The 15,074-nt window shown below is 53.7% G+C and overlaps 1 protein-coding gene across 5 annotated transcripts in view; it reads right to left on the bottom strand.

Moving 5' to 3' along the window:
- Positions 1 to 15,074, bottom strand: part of Ranbp3 (RAN binding protein 3) — a 47,169-nt gene that overhangs the window by 8,065 nt on the left and 24,030 nt on the right. For 3 of the 5 annotated variants that reach the window (XM_042697061.1, XM_042697063.1, XM_042697065.1), the window contains 5 exons: positions 11,138 to 11,174; positions 10,961 to 11,047; positions 3,630 to 3,695; positions 3,095 to 3,187; positions 2,011 to 2,138 (listed from right to left, as the gene is read on the bottom strand). In XM_042697061.1, the coding sequence (XP_042552995.1) occupies positions 2,011 to 2,138; positions 3,095 to 3,187; positions 3,630 to 3,695; positions 10,961 to 11,047; positions 11,138 to 11,174 (411 nt within the window). The remainder of the gene's footprint in view (positions 1 to 2,010; positions 2,139 to 3,094; positions 3,188 to 3,629; positions 3,696 to 10,960; positions 11,048 to 11,137; positions 11,175 to 15,074) is intronic. The other 2 variants (XM_042697062.1, XM_042697066.1) reach the window with 1 other exon arrangement.

Raw genomic sequence — 15,074 nt, 5'->3', positions numbered from 1 at the left:
CAGCACCAGGGCAGAGAGCACAGGACTGACCGTCTTGCTAGTCTGCCAGAGTCTGCATTCCTACGGCACTTCCTATACTGCCTGTCACGGCCCGTGCCTGCGCAGGAGCGAATATGGCCTTTGAAAATGGCAAACACACCGTGTCCGGCGGGCGCTAGGCAGCAGGGTGCACCGACCTGCCTGCCATGGCAGGGATGCACCTCCGCCAGCCACACCCCTGGCCCTCTGCCTTCGAGCTGCTGGCTTCCTGTACACCCTGGCTGGTGCTGTCCCCGGCTGGGCAGAGCTGTAGATAACCTGAGGTGGGGACACAGTGCAGTGCTGTGAAGAGCAGAATACAGCAGAATGTTTCTGCCTGTAAAGCAAGTGTGGTCTGTGACCCCGAAGGCTCCTTCCCGAGGTTCCTTCAATTACCCTCATCTGCACTTCCCCCACCCCTGTAACTGGCTTAGGAGGGGGACAGGGAATCCCTGACTCACTTTTGCCAGCAAAGTCCCTGTGAGCCAGCCTTGGTGGGGATGGCCTGGGGAGCTTGGCCCTGGGCCTCACTGGGCCCCCATGAGTCGTGTGGCATTGTGTGTCACATGCCTGTCTCTTGCCATGTGACTGGAACAGGGAGAGACTGGAGAGTACACAGGGTGTTCCTGGGACAATGTGGGTATTTGGCACCTAGGGCATGAGCCCCACATAGAGCCAGATGGCCATGATGTGGGAGGATGACCCTCATTCATGAGGTGGTCCAGCCTGCTGGCCGAAGTTGGGGAGACACAACTCTGAGCTGTGGTAGTAACCAGACAGCTGGCTCCCTGCAGGGCTGAGCTGAGGGCCTGGGGAGGAGGGCAAGGAGTATGAGGCTCAGGCAGAGGCTGAGGCTCTGGAGAGTGAGGCTCAGGCTGTCTGCAGCAGTGGAGGCAGAGGGGAAGACGAGCACCCCAATCTGGCAGTGCACAAGGATACCACGTGGCCACTGCAGCGCTGATCTCAGTGCCATCTGTGCTGCCTTGAAAGCAGGCTCTGCCAAGCGTCCCTTCTAGGACTGCTGGGAAATACAGGCCCAAGGACCTTACCGCCTGGGCTGTCCAGCACCTCTACCACGTGGAATGAGATTCCACTATGACCTCTTCATGGGGGAAAAGGACACAGGGCCCTGGGAGGCATTTCTCCATGTAAAATGCTGCAAGACTCCCTTCCATGACTCAAGGGCTCTTGTGGAGACATAGGTCAAGCACTGGGGTGGCCCCAAACTGGATGGCAGAGCTCTGCTGGGGTCCTACTCTCTGATGATGGATGAAGCCCATAGTTGCCTAGCAACTTGGCTGTCAATGCTGTGGGGTAGATGCACTGTCTGCTGGATCCTATGTGATGTGGGAGGGGTGGAACCTTCCAGATGGGCCCTAGTTCACAGACCAGACCCTTTGCCATTGTGAGCAGCGTCGCCTGGTTTGCTCAGAACCCAGTATCTGTTGCTACAGCAGATTACATAGGCTGAGGAGTCGACAGGGAAGGGCTCATCCCACTCACGGTGTTGAGACTGCAAGCTCAGGCCGCACAGCACCAGCTAGGCTCACCTGGCTGTGTTTCATGGTGGCAGGAGCAAGTGTGACAGCCAGAAGGCTGGAGCGCATGCAGGGGATGATCCTACTCTTTAGGAAAACTTACCTCAAACGCAATCCCCAGGCAGCCTGATGCAAGTGATTCACACCTGCAATCCTAGTTACTCAGAAGGCTGAGAGCTGAGGATCGCAGTTCAAAGCCAGCCCAGGCAGAAAAGTCATGAGGTTCTTAGCTCCAATTAACCAGCAACATGTTAGGCTGGAGGTGTGGCTCAAGTGGTGGTACATTAGCCAGGAGCAAGAAAGCCAAGCCAAGTGCAAGGCCTCGAGTTCAAGTCCCGGTACCAGCCAAAAAGAACCTCTGGGATCCTAGGAGGGCCTAACCACAAAACCCTAAGTGGCACTCCAGCTCACACAGGGCACATTCCCTTCCCCCTCCAGCCCAGGACCCACTGACCTCAAGTGCATGCACCTTGTCTGTGGGCTCGGACGGGCTTCTCTGTGCAGAGTTTTCCGGTGACGATGCTGCTGCTGCCCCCATGCAGTCTGCTGGGATGCTGACCCCATTGGTGCCGCTGCTCGGGACTGCAGGAAGGACAGGGGGAGCAGCTGGGCAAATGGCGGGGCCTGCTGCCCCCCTCTCCTGCAGTGTGCCTGATACTGGACCCTGGCTGGGGCCCCTCCTATTAGGTGTGGCCTACAGTGTAAAGTCACCTTTATAAGGGACCTGCTTTATCTTACAATGGCTCTGCTAAAAGCCACACATTCCTCAATTAAAAACAAAAATAAAAGGAACTGTATAGGCCAGGGAGGCAGCTCAAGAGAAAAACATGCTCAGCATGTATATGAGCCCCCTCCCCCAAAGAACAAAAAGACAAAGCAAAAAATGAAAGTAACAACTGAATGTTCAGTGTGTTTAGAAGCATTATTGCTAGTTAATAATACAAAGGAACAAATTCTTTGAGTTTCTAATGCATTTTTGAGTTTCTTAGGCATTTTTCCTTAAAATCATGTGAGTATACACATGTCCAAATCTGGCCTGGATTTGTTTAGCATTAGAACAAAATAGCTCCTGAGGTAATTAACCACTTCAGAGATATCAGGCAGTTTTCCCACGATGACTTACTTGGAGTGCTCAGAGGTAAAACGTAGGGGCTAGGAGAAGTCACCATTGTGCACCTAGCAGAACAGTGCAGGAGTTCAGTGCACAGGTGGAAAGGCTCCTCTCCTCAACACGACCCTCAGGGCAGTGATATCAACTGGAATGTGTAGTAAATGCCTGTGGCATGGTAATGTATGTGTGTGAACACAACTATAGCTAATAGTAAAATTGGTGACTAGTATCACCAGTATGTAAGACAATTAGCGTAACTAATATATAAGCTAATTTTAAAAAAGAATGGCTCTCAAGTCCCCTGGGCAGGACAGAGCTACAGGGTGCCAGGAAGGCAGTGGTTGGACAGTCATGCAGGGTGAGGGAGACCTCCTCTACGGGGCTCAGAGGAACTGCAGGGGGTGTGCTGGGTTGGTTCCTGTCTCACCTGCCTGTGGAAGCACCTTCGGCTGTGGGGCCTGCAGCACGGCTGGACGAAGCACACTGCGCTGCTGCTCCTTGGGCTTCTGGCTTGGCAGACCTGGAATAGAGTCGCTTTCCTGGGGTGCTGAGTGCCAGCTGGAACACAGCACCCCTGCCCCAGGACCTGTGCCCATGCGCCACAGGGTGGATCTTTCTCTGTAGCTAGACACCCAAGTTCGGGCTGACTGAGGCCCAGGTGGCCTGTGGAACATGGGAACAGAGCTGTTGTACACTGTCACTTGTTGAGGGACAGGGCTCCAGAGTCAAGGGCAGCTGGGCAGTGGGAGGCTCTGTACTCTGCTTAGGGCCCCCTTTCCAAAGCTACATGGAGTGATGTGCCCAGCCCTCTCCACCCTGTGGCTGGGCTGGCCCCTCATAGGCATTAGATACTACATGGAAGCAGCCACTTGGGTCATAAGGGGACTGAGTGTGCTGTCGCCAGGCAAAGCTCAGGAAAGGTGTTGGAAAGCCATTTCCCCCTGCTCGCAGGTGCCACCTACCTGCACTGGGTGCCTGGCCATGGATCAGCGTCGGAGGCTTCAACCGGAACCCACTGCTTTTTTCCTCTACAAGCGGAAGACAAGATATGGGAAGCAGGCCTTCCTGGGGCAGGGCAGTCAAGCAGGAAGGGGCTGGGATGGGAGGGCTGTGGGCCTGGAGAACAGGGAAAATGGCTGCAAATGACAGCTCTGGGGCAAAGTGCTGAGAGAGTGAAGGGATGCAGGCACAGGGCCATGAAAGCCATGGGGGTCAGAACCCTTCTTCTCAGAGGAGGGCCAATGCCAGGCCGCTGGCCTGGAGAGCACCACGGTGCCCCAGAGCAAGGTAAGGTCCTAGGGTCGGCTCATATTCCTAGAAGGCTCAGAGGGTAAGAGAGTACCTAGGAAAAGGCTTTCTTTGGCCAGTTGCTCAGGAAGTGCACTCCTGGCAGCCTGTGAGGGCCCAGAACACTCAGAGCTAGAGGGCAACAGTGCCCAGGGGCTTCAGCTCAGTGGTGGTGATGGTATGATCTGGCCTGGGACCCCAGCAGCGCTGGAGGCCGCCTTGTTTTTATACTGTCACTCCAGTGCGTTTACAGAGGGCAAGCCCAGCATATAAAACCCAGCTGTGTTTCTACACATGTCACCAACACTCCAAAAATGTAATGAAGAAAAGAATTCCATCAGGCCAGGCAGAGGGGCACACTTGTCACCCCAGCACTCAGGAAGCTGATGCAGGTGGATCTCAAGGTCCAGGCCAGCCGGGGCTACATGTATAGTAACTTAGAACATAAGTAAATGTAAAGGTACCCCAAAAGTTCCACAGTGTGTAACTCATTGTTAGGAAACTTTCAGAAAAGGGAAATTAGAGGAGAAAAGATGTGGGTTTGGGGCCAGGGGCTGGGTCCTCTTAGGGGGTAACAGCCGCACGACTGCACATTAAGATGTCAACAGCAGAGCCTGACATGCCTGGCTGGGTGAGCTCTCAGCTCTGAGGAAGGTCAGGTCCCGCTGCTGACAGGCTGCTGTTCTGGCCACAGCCGTGTAAGTGCAGCACTCAGGGCAGGGAGGACCCTGCCGCCTACAAGCGAGGTGCTGGGTGGCACCTGTGATGTGACAGAGGCCACACAAGCAGCTGCCCAGCGTGCAGAGCAAGACACCATTTAGTAGCCTTTTCAGGAGGTGAACGCTTACTTATGTTTTCTTTCCAAACAGGATGACTAGCAACTTGGAGACATTTTTGAAGGTTGAAGTCAAACTTCTAATTGAGTGATTCTGAAGATGTCTGGGGAGCTGGCTTCAGGATATCTCTCTCTGCCTACAGAGGCTCCTTGGTGCCTCCTTTCTGGCTTGTCCTCTCAGATGGCCAGCAGGGATGCAGGCCTGGCACTGACTGGTCCTGGCACTGGGCCCACACCTTGGCACACTCATAGATGCAAAGGAGATGCATGCTGAGGGCATGGCAAGCTCTCGGGGGAGAGAAGAGGTGGTAGGAGGGTGAGTGGCCAGCCAAACCCGAGGCCCCTGTCCCAGCCCTGCCGGATGGAAACTAATGAAGTCTCTTGCCATTCCAGAAACACGCTTTTCCTGGCCAATGTAATGTGGCTGTCTCCTGGGCAAATGAGCACAGCCCGGGGTCTGGGGGCATAGGCTGCTGTGCTGGGGGCATGACTAGATGAAGAAAGAGCCCTAGGGGTAGCTTCTGCCTGTCTGGGAAGCATATCTGAGCAGCTGACCAACGGGAGAGAGCTGCGTGATGAGAGGGAAGCAGCACCTACCCATACCGAGGGACCCCTCACCTGGAACTGAACCCCGCCTGCAAAGGAACCCTGCCTGGTAGCGCTCTCTGCAGGGCTGTTGTGGGCATGGGTGGCCTGCTCGGGGATGGGTGATGGAACAGTGGAGACAGTGCTTTGCTGGCAGAGAGGAGGTACAGCATGAGCAGGAGAGCTGGAAGGATGTGCTGGGGCTGTATAGGGTACCACGTGGGCCCCACGCACATTCAGGCAGTCAGTGGGGGCAGAACTTGGTTCCAGATAGTGGTCTCTACAAAGAACTAGGCCCCATGAGAAATGGAGAATCCAGGAAGATTGAGCCTGAAGACACTTGTGGGGCAGGAAGGAAGGAACCAGGTAGAAAGGCAGGGATCTTGCAGAAAAGTGGTCTTGCTGACTTGATCTTGGGCCATGTGAGCGCTAAACAAGTAATGGACCATCGGCCCCAACAGGAGTCTAAATGCACACTTCTGTAGTTAGCTTGCTTCAAGAGGCCAGCAATACACAAAGGGGGGAAGGAAAAAGGGGAAGGAGAGGGAATAACCTGTGACAGGGTGAGATGCCATTTCCTGCTATCTCCGAGTAGCTCTCCAAAATAACCACAGGCATAGTAGTACCACCCTTCCTGTGTGATTGAAGGTTCCCGGCTATCAAGCCAGGCCAGCATGGTACACACAGGAAGCACTATCCCTGCATGAGCGCTCACCAAGGCACACACCTGGGTCCAACCCAAATGGAAGGACTTGTACAGGACAATGGATGCAGAAGGAATAAGGTGGCAACTGAGGGAGGGGAGCTCTCTGGCTATGACCAGGGCAAATCCTCTGTTAGAAAGGACTCAGTGAGGGGCTGGGAAGGTGGCTCAGTGGTAGAGCACTTGCCTTGCATGCATGAGGCCCTGGGTTCGATTCCTCAGCACCATATAAGCAGAAAAAAAAAAAAAAGCTGGAAGTGGCGCTGTGGCTCAAGTGGTAGAGCGTTAGCCTTGAGCTGAAGAGCTAAGGGACAGCGCCCAGGCCCAGAGTTCAGGCCCCACGACCGGACACCCCCCCCCCCAAAAAAAAAGACAGGACTCAGTGGATCCAATGTGAGTGGCTCACGCCTGTCATCCCTGCTACTCAAGAGGCTGAGATCTAAAGATTGTGGTTCAAAGCCAGCCCAGGCAGGAAACTGTGAGACTCTTATCTCCAATTAACTACCAGGAAACCAGAAGTGGCACTGTGGCTCAAAGTGGTTGAGTGCTAGCCTTGCGTGAAAAAGCTCAGGGTTCAGGCTGGGAAGGTGGCTCAGTGGTAGAGTGATTGCTTTGCATGCATGAGGCCCTGGGTTCCATTCCTCAGCACCACATAAGCAGAAAAAGCTGGAAGGTTGGGAAATTATGTAATCACTTAATCACAATTAAAAAAAAAAAAAAAAAAGAACCTCGGGGAAGGTAGGGAGGGAAGGGATAGTAGGGGGAAAACAATGGAGGGGGGTAACAATGCTCAATAGGAAGTGTACTCATTACCTTACTCATGTAACTGTAACCCTCTGTATAGTATCTTTACAATAAAAAATTAAAAAAAAAAAAAAGCTGAAGTGGCGGTGTGGCTCAAGTGGAAGAGCGCTCGCCTTGAGCTGAGGAGTTGAGGGGCAGTACCTAGGCCCAGAGGTCAGGCCCCATGACCGACAAAACAGAAACAAAAACTCAGGGTTCAGTAACCAGGCCAGGGCCTATGACCAACAGAAGAAAAGAAAGGATTTGGTGGGCTGGGCTCCTCTTGAGTTTCGAAAAAAGTGCCAAGGTAGACAGGGCATGTGGGACCTTCATTCTGCAGGTGGCCACGAGCCAGGGCCCTGGGGCCTTTAAGCCAAGGCTGAATAAAGCCAGAGAGGTCCTGAGCCACCCTGCTCCTAATGCTAAAAGAGGAAGACTGGGAGCAGGGCCACCACAGGCCTCAGCTGGTCCTGATAGCACAGCCAGTCAGCACAGCCTGAAGAGGCTCCCCACCATTCAGAGCACCAAGGCCCAAGCCACAGCCAGGCCAGCTGACCCGCCACTCCTGAGGCTCCCCAGAATGAGGCCAAGGGAATGCCACAAAGCAGCTTGCTTTAGGGGTGGAATGAATTGGGGTGTTTGAAATGGTACCACTAAATCAGTCTTCCAGTTGTAAAAGCCACTAGGCCTCTGCTCTTGCCACGGATACCACACCGGGCTATGGCTTATCTGGAAATGCTTTTGAAGCTGGTAGTGAATTTATATAAGGCAGGTTGGGTTACAGAATTTGGGCTGTTAAACTGGCTCATTAAATCTTTTATGGGGAATCCAGCCACGTGGGAGAAGCTTCAGGAAGCCTTAGAGTTCTCCAGTAAGAGACCAAAAAAGGCAGGCTCCCTTCTCTCTAGTCTCACAAGCTGTTCCCCCGGTGTTGTAAAGCTGGGATTATTCCATTTATCTGAATGGATCTGGGCAATATTAACTGGCATGAGATTTAATGCAGAGCAAAAGGGTCTGGAGACGCTGCTCTGGCTGCGTAGTTACCTTGGGGACTGGAGAGTACATGGATGGGAGATCCTTTCTCTTTGTTTTTTTTTTTTGGGGGGGGGGGGGAGGAGTCCAGTTGTGGGGCCTGAACTCTGGGACTGGGCGCTGTCCCTCAGCTCTTCAGCTCAAGGCTAGCGCTCTACCACTTGAGCCACAGCACCACTTCCAGCTTTTTTTTTAATGTGGTGCTGAGGAATCGAACCCAGGGCCTCGAGCATGCAAGGCAAGTGCTCTACCACTGAGCCACCTTTCCAGCCCCGATCCTTTCTCTTTTTAAGATTTAAATAAGTTAATTTGGTGGTACTAGGGGTTGAACTCGGGGCTTTGTACTTGCTAGGCGGGTACTTGTTAACATTTGAGCCACATCTCTACCCAGCTTTTGCTTTAGTTATTTTTCAGACAGGTCTTGTATTTCTGCCTAGGCTGGCTTCATATAGAGGTACTCCCACCTACAGCTCCTGCAAAACTGTGAATAGAGATGTACATGATCATACCCAGTTTATCGGATGAGATGAGGTCTAACTTTTCGCCTAGAAGACTGGTCTTGGACTATAATCCTGTTGGATCTCTGCTTTCGAAATTAGCTGGAATTATAGATATGAGTCAAGGTGCTTGGCTTTTTTTGTCCCCTCTCTCCTTCCCCTTCTTTCTTTCTGTGTGCTGGTTACTTTGGCTTGAACTCAGGGCCTCATACTCTCAGTTGGCTTTTTTGCTTAAGGCTAGCACCCACTGTTTAAGTGAGTTAACCAGCTTTCTGCTGGTTAACTGGAGATAATAGTCTTATAAGAGTTTTCTGCCCAAGCAGAAAACTGATCCTGATAAATCCTTATAAAAAAAGGTAGTAAGATTTTTTTTTTTTTTGGGTTGGTTGTAGTGCTTCAACTCTGGGCCTGGGCGCTGTTCCTGAGCTCTTCAGCTCAAGGCTAATGCTCTACCACTTGAGCCACAGGACCACTTCCAGTTTTCTGGTGGTTAACTGGAGATTAAAGAGTCTCACGGATACTCCTGGGCTGGCTTTGAACCGAGATCCTCAGATCTCAGCCTCCTCAGGAGCTAGGATTACAGGCCTAAACCACTGGCATCCAGCAGTTTTTTTTTTTTGTTTTTGTTAGAAACTCCAGCTAGGTGCAGTCCTAGATACTTGACTGACTGTGGTTCAAGGTCACCCAGGGAAACCCACAGTGACATGTGCCTATTGTCCCAGCTATGGGGAAGCACAAAGGCTGGGCATAGTGGCATGCACCTGTTACCTCCAATGACACAGTGAAGTACAGGAGGAGCACAAAGGGAGATCCTATTTGAAAGTAACCAATGCAGTGAAAAAGGTAGTAAAATGCAGTAAAAAGGTAGCAGGGTGAGAGGCCTGCCTAACAAGTGCAATCCCTATAATCACCATCATCACTATCACCACGGCCACCATTACCATGGAAAACAATGATGGACACTCCAGGGCTTTAGGGAGTCTTATCTGACACTGGAGTCCAATCTTCAGAGCTGTAGATGGAAAAGCCCAGTATTCATGACTCGAGAAGGAATCCTAATCACTAGTGCCCCTCCTTGCTGAAGACTGTCTTTTCCAGTGGCTCTGCCACGTACCAGCAGAGGTTGAGGGCTGTCTATGCTGATAGCGGGGCTCTGAGCAGAAAGCCCAAAGCACAGAGCCCTCCATGCTCAATACTCTGGGCAAGGAGGTGCTGGTAGTGTGGGTGCATGGCTGGCCAGGGGGCAGGTCTCCCAATGGAGGGAGGCATTTTAAGCCCCAGCACATAGGTAAGATATCTGAACTCTCAAGAAGGAAGTAGACGAGGCTCTGGTCTTCAGCCCAGCAGCCACAAGTTGGACTTGCCCATCCTTCCTAACACACTGGGCGCCCACGGGGTGGGGGTGGGGGACATCATGGAGGCAGAGTGGCCCACGGCCCCAAGCCTTCTTGAAGGCTGCCTCAGGCCCTGCTGTTTCTCACCAGCCAGGTGAGCCCCACTTGAGTGTGGAAGTTTTCTTTGTAACAGCATGTGGGTCATCAGATGGGGGCACCCACAGGCCCTACAACAAGTGGAGTTCAATGAGTACTCACCCCGAGCCCATGAGACAGAACCCAGCTAAGTGCAGTGGCAGAGCAAGAGCAATGATTTCCAAATATTGGGACCACTTCTGTCCCCCACTGCTGGTGACGGAGAGCTGAGGCTCTCCTAGGAAACTCCAAGGGAAGGGGATTGTCAGGGAGCAAGGGAAGGGGCCACTGCTCCTTTGGCATGCCTTCCCCTCTCCTCTCCGTGGCACCTTCTGGCACTTAGCCGGTGGCCAGGAGTGGAAGGGACAAGGGCCACACAAGCAGGAGGCGTGAGTCCCATCACTCCCACATGCCTGTCAGCATGGGCAGAGCCTTCAAATAAAGGAAGTCACCACAACCTGGATGACAAACGCCCAGGTGGGGCCTGGGCATGTGGTGAGCTGACAGCAGCAGCTCTGCTCCGGGGACCGTGTGCAGCTGTGAGAACTCCAGGGTGCCGGGGGATGTGTGCCCTGCACACTTCCATCACATGTGCGTTGCTTTTGTGTGCACGCACTCTGCAATGACAACATCCTTCACGTTCACAAGTGTAAGATGTTTACACTGGCAGGAGTGACTTCCCCAGGGGGTAAGATCCACGTGGGTCCATGTGTGCCCGCCCTCCCCACAGGGGATGGAGTCATGTCGGGGAGCAGGGAGAGCCTGCTGTACAGTGCCTCTCTGCTGTAGGCCACGCCTCTCACCCCAAGGGGCCCTCCATGTCCTCCTGGCTGTTCCAAACCCTGCTGAGAGCTCCCATCTAGGGTTTCTTTACTTGCAGGTTGCTGTGTGCCTGCAGTTCCCCATGGGCACTAGGCAGGTCAGGCTGGCCCTCCACCCAGCCCAGAGGGAGGGTGTCTTCTCCATTAGCTTGGAAGCCATAAGTGCCACTGACCGGATGGGAATACCTGGTGCGATGTCTCCGCCTGGTCCCAGGTGCCCTGGGCGGGTGACAGAATCCGACAGGAAGCAGTGGAGGGAGTGTGGTTAGCCTCACACTCACCTGACTGTGAAGCAGGGAACTGGGTTAAAGAGGACGTTCTCTCCCGCTTGACCGGAGGGCAGTAATTACCATCTTCTCGATCAGAATCTAGAAACAGGAGAAATATCAGGCTGCTCTGTTCTTATCTCCAAAGGGGAGGGGGTGGGGTGGGGGCGTACCTTCTAGAGACTTCCTTACCTTCTCCTGCTTCAGGACTGGAGCCTCCGGCTGACCTCTGCAACGAGAGCACACAGTAGGGGTGGTGAGAGTCGCCAAGCTCCAAGAACCCAGACTCTCAGCCTGGGCCATGTGGAGCTGCCAAGGGGGCCCCAGCCTATGCTCTGCCCCTAGAACCCCACACCATGGCCTAGAAATTTCTGTGGAATCCCTCCATCTGTCCCGGAAACACATGAGGGGATGCTGTGCTGCTGAGGAAGCACTCTCCAAATGGGACTGGTCCTTTCTCCAGAGTCCCACCGACCAGTCCCGCTAGTGTCAGTGCTACTGGCCCAGACCACAGGGCAGCCTGCTGAGAGCTGAAGCGGGACTGCGCACAGTACCCTCACAACTCAAACCAGCCTCCATCCCTCACTCTGGCATGTTTTATGGAGCCTCCTGTTATAAGGCAGGCTGTTTTTTTCCAAGTGAAAACTTAGAAGCTTGGGGCCCAGTTCCCCTGCCAACCTTGCCACCAATCTATATAGACCAACGGTGGTTGGTTGGGGGAGGGGTGAGAAGCCCTTCCTCCTACCACCACCCCTTGCATGTCCCAGGTCTGCCTTCAGACCAGATGTGGACAGAGGAACACCACTCCTCCTGGGGGACTCTAAGCAAGAGGGAGCCTTTTTCCCCGCCCCTCCTCGCCCCCAGCACTGGGCCTTGTGTTTGTCAGATAGGTGCTCTACTGCTGAACCATGCATCTAGCCCCTTTTTGCACAGAGCTATTTTGAGATAGGGTCTCACTCCCTAGACCACACTTCTCATTATAGCTGAGATGAAAGGAATGTGCATCCAGCTATTAGTTCAGGAGTCTTGTGTCAGGAATGGCTCAAGTTGCAATTCTCTTGATTTTTTTTTGGTCAGTTATGGGGTCTGAACTCTGGGCCTGGGCGCTGTGCCTCAGCTCTTCAGCTCAATGATAGCGCTCTACCACTTGAACCCCAGCCCCACTTCTGGCCTTTTCTTATGTGGTGCTGAGGAATCGAACCCAGGGCCTCATGCATGCAAAGCAAGCACTCTACCACTGAGCCACCTTCCCAGCCTAATTCTCTTGATTCCTGCCTCTCAAGTAGTTAGGATTGCAGGCGAGGGTCAGTGTTATTGGCTGCCAACAAGCTCTCAGGGGTCAAGTTTAGCTAAATGTAGACCACGTGCTTCGATGAGCTACTGGGGACTGAATGAGATGCTGCACATGTGTTTTGCAAACTGCAAGAAGTGAATAAATAAAGGCCAGGCTGACGGGAGCCAGGAGGCCTCCTGCAACAGCCTGCCGGCACATTTTTCCCATAAAGGGCCAGAGCTGTGCTTTTGGGTTGGCAGGCCACATTTGGACTCTGACATATATCCTTTGCTTTTGTTTTTATAATCCCTTAAAAATGTAAACAGTCTTAGCTCACAGGCCACATAAAAATAGGCAGTGGGCTGGAATACACAGCAATGAGAGCCCAGAGGAGGTAGGAGGTCTATTCAAAGTCACACAGCCAATCTACAGGAAAGGAGCCTAACCTGGGCTTTCTCCTAGCCAGTTGAGACTGAGAGGGGAGAAGCCCGGGCTTTGTGCCTGAGGCCTGTGTTCCATGTGCCATCTGGAAAGTTCTAGGGGCTGTGAGAAGAGGGCGTTAATGCTATCCGCATGTGTGGATACAAAGGAACAGGAGACCAGCTAGAGCTGTTGGCTAAAATAAAACAAAACAAAGCCCTTGTGTCCAGGAGCCGGTTTGAGGCTGAGATGCCAGCATGGGCACAAAGCCACTCTCACTTCTACCTCCCTGAGGTGTGTGGAACACAGCCAGTGGGCCATGGTCAGGTTCTGGGTCCTTCACTTGGACAACTGGGGTATGTGTGCAGTGTTCAGGAGGGATCTTGGGCAGGGCCAGGGTCATGGACCTGGGTGGGGTTGAGGGTCCCAAGGGTGTGGGAGACTGAGACACTCTCAAAGCGCTTTGAGGCCAGCAGCCTGGGGTTATGTCCAATCACTCAGAACTGCCATCAGCTTGTCATCCCTTTCTTGGAGGACACCCTCAGGTACCACACCCCAAACACTGGCAAAGCGGGGATGAACAGAGGCACTGACTGCCCATTCTGGCTACAGAAACCTTGGTTCATTCAGTAGGGGCTTGAGGCCAGGCCCCCTGGAGAGCCGTCACCTCTCCTGATCCCCAGAACTCCCTCCGTGCCAGCTCCAAGGTCACATCTCCAGGGCCCTCTGGGGCCTGCAGGCTGTCCCAGCACATTCCAGCCCATGCCCAACCCCTGGCTCGAGGCTCTTCCTCTCCTATCTCAACAAGCACTTGGACTGTACCCAAAGCCTTCCATGCTGGACTCCTGGTGTTGGGCCTGTCCTTCCTCAATGACTTCTCAGACTTGGAGATGACTGTCCTCTCCTGGAGGTGACCACTGCTCCTCACACTCCATGTCCCCCAAGGCCTAGAAGGGAACAGGTCCTCAGCATCCTCAGCACACTGCCCCAGACACGGCTAAAATGGAGACAGAGAAGGCTTGTGCCATGAGCTTCCTGAGACCCAGAACATCTCCACCATCATCACGATCTTGACAGGTGTCCATACATGCTCCACTCTGATGGGAGAACACGCCTGCATGGCCCAGGTCCTTTGGCACCCTAAGAGCGTGCACCTGCTGTGGGCTGTGGGTGCCATGGCTGCCCACGTAGCTGGTTCTGGCTGTCACTTGAGTCCTCCACTTCCTTTCTTACTTTATTAGTTCCCGAGAGTGAGGTAGAGTCATTGACTGTTCTCTGAATTCATTGGCTCTTCCTTCAGGTCTGTTGCTTCCTGCTCTGTATATGAGGACTCTTTCCACAACACCTCATACCTCTTTAAGGACCCAAGTCTCTAGAAGAGCCTGCTGGGTGCAACAGATCCTCCCTGCAGAGCTGAGATCCCTGTAGCTCCCAGGCAGCCTGGAAACCAGCTGCTCCCCCATCGTGCAGGGCCCCTTTCCGCACCGCCTCCAAACCCAAGTCAGTGAGCTCCAGCCCTGAGGGGATCTGGCTCGTCCAGTTCCCATTCCAATTGCCGAGCGCCCCTACTGCACAGGTCCTGCTGGTCTCCTTGCTGTTTTCTCAACACTGTTCCTTCCTTCTGTGTGCTTCTCTCAAGGCTGGGGTGCTGCCCTTCCTTAGCACCCCCACTCCTCAGCCTCTCTACAGATCCCCATCATCTAGGCCAGAGACACTTGGTGAGGGATGGATGGAGAAAGAGGGCCTAGCAGGATTACTCAGATGTTCCTCAAATCTGAGCCGCAGTTCTTCTAAGAACTCGTCAGGAATGTGGCGGGCCTCTTAGTCCTGGGAAGGAGGACATAGAAGGCTCTTCTGGGGAATCTTCCAGATGCTGCTGGAAGCTTGACTGCTGTTTGCAGTGACTCCTCTCAAGGACTTTGGGGGAAGTGGGAGGTGGACAAAAAGCCAGGTCTCATCAGCGGCCTCTAGCCCTGGGCTCCCCGGGCCCTTACTTTGCAGCTAGGAGTCTCTTGGAAAGCTAAGCTTGCTGCCCACTAGCTTGTACTGTCCTTTTCAAGGTAAGAAAAAATTTGGGGTGCAGCTTCTATCAATTCCCTGGGCCTGCCAAGCTGACATCAGACCCAAAGGCCATCTCCATTGCCCCTGGGCCTCTTTGGGTCAAGACAGCCCCAGGCCAACACTCACCCAACCCAGGGAGCAGCTTCTCAGGGGGTGGCGCGGGATGGCCCCACGGGTGTACAGCACACAGCGGCAGGGGTATGTGTATGTGTGGGTGCCCTATGTCCTCCTGTACTACCTCTCCTAGGCCCGACTCCCCAGTGCAAGGACAAGGGCTCTGAGCCGACACAGCAGGAGCACTGGGGCAGCAGCATGTGGGAGGCTGTGAGGAAAGCACCCACACTAATAATCAAACCAGGAGCAGGCCAGGGAGGC

This window comes from Dipodomys spectabilis, unplaced genomic scaffold, assembly GCF_019054845.1.
Source record: "Dipodomys spectabilis isolate Male_0828 unplaced genomic scaffold, ASM1905484v1 ptg000215l, whole genome shotgun sequence".
In the NCBI taxonomy this organism is placed as follows: Eukaryota; Metazoa; Chordata; class Mammalia; order Rodentia; family Heteromyidae; genus Dipodomys; species Dipodomys spectabilis.
The sequence above is the reverse complement of the archived record's forward strand: the minus strand, read 5'-3'. Positions and strand labels throughout refer to the sequence as shown.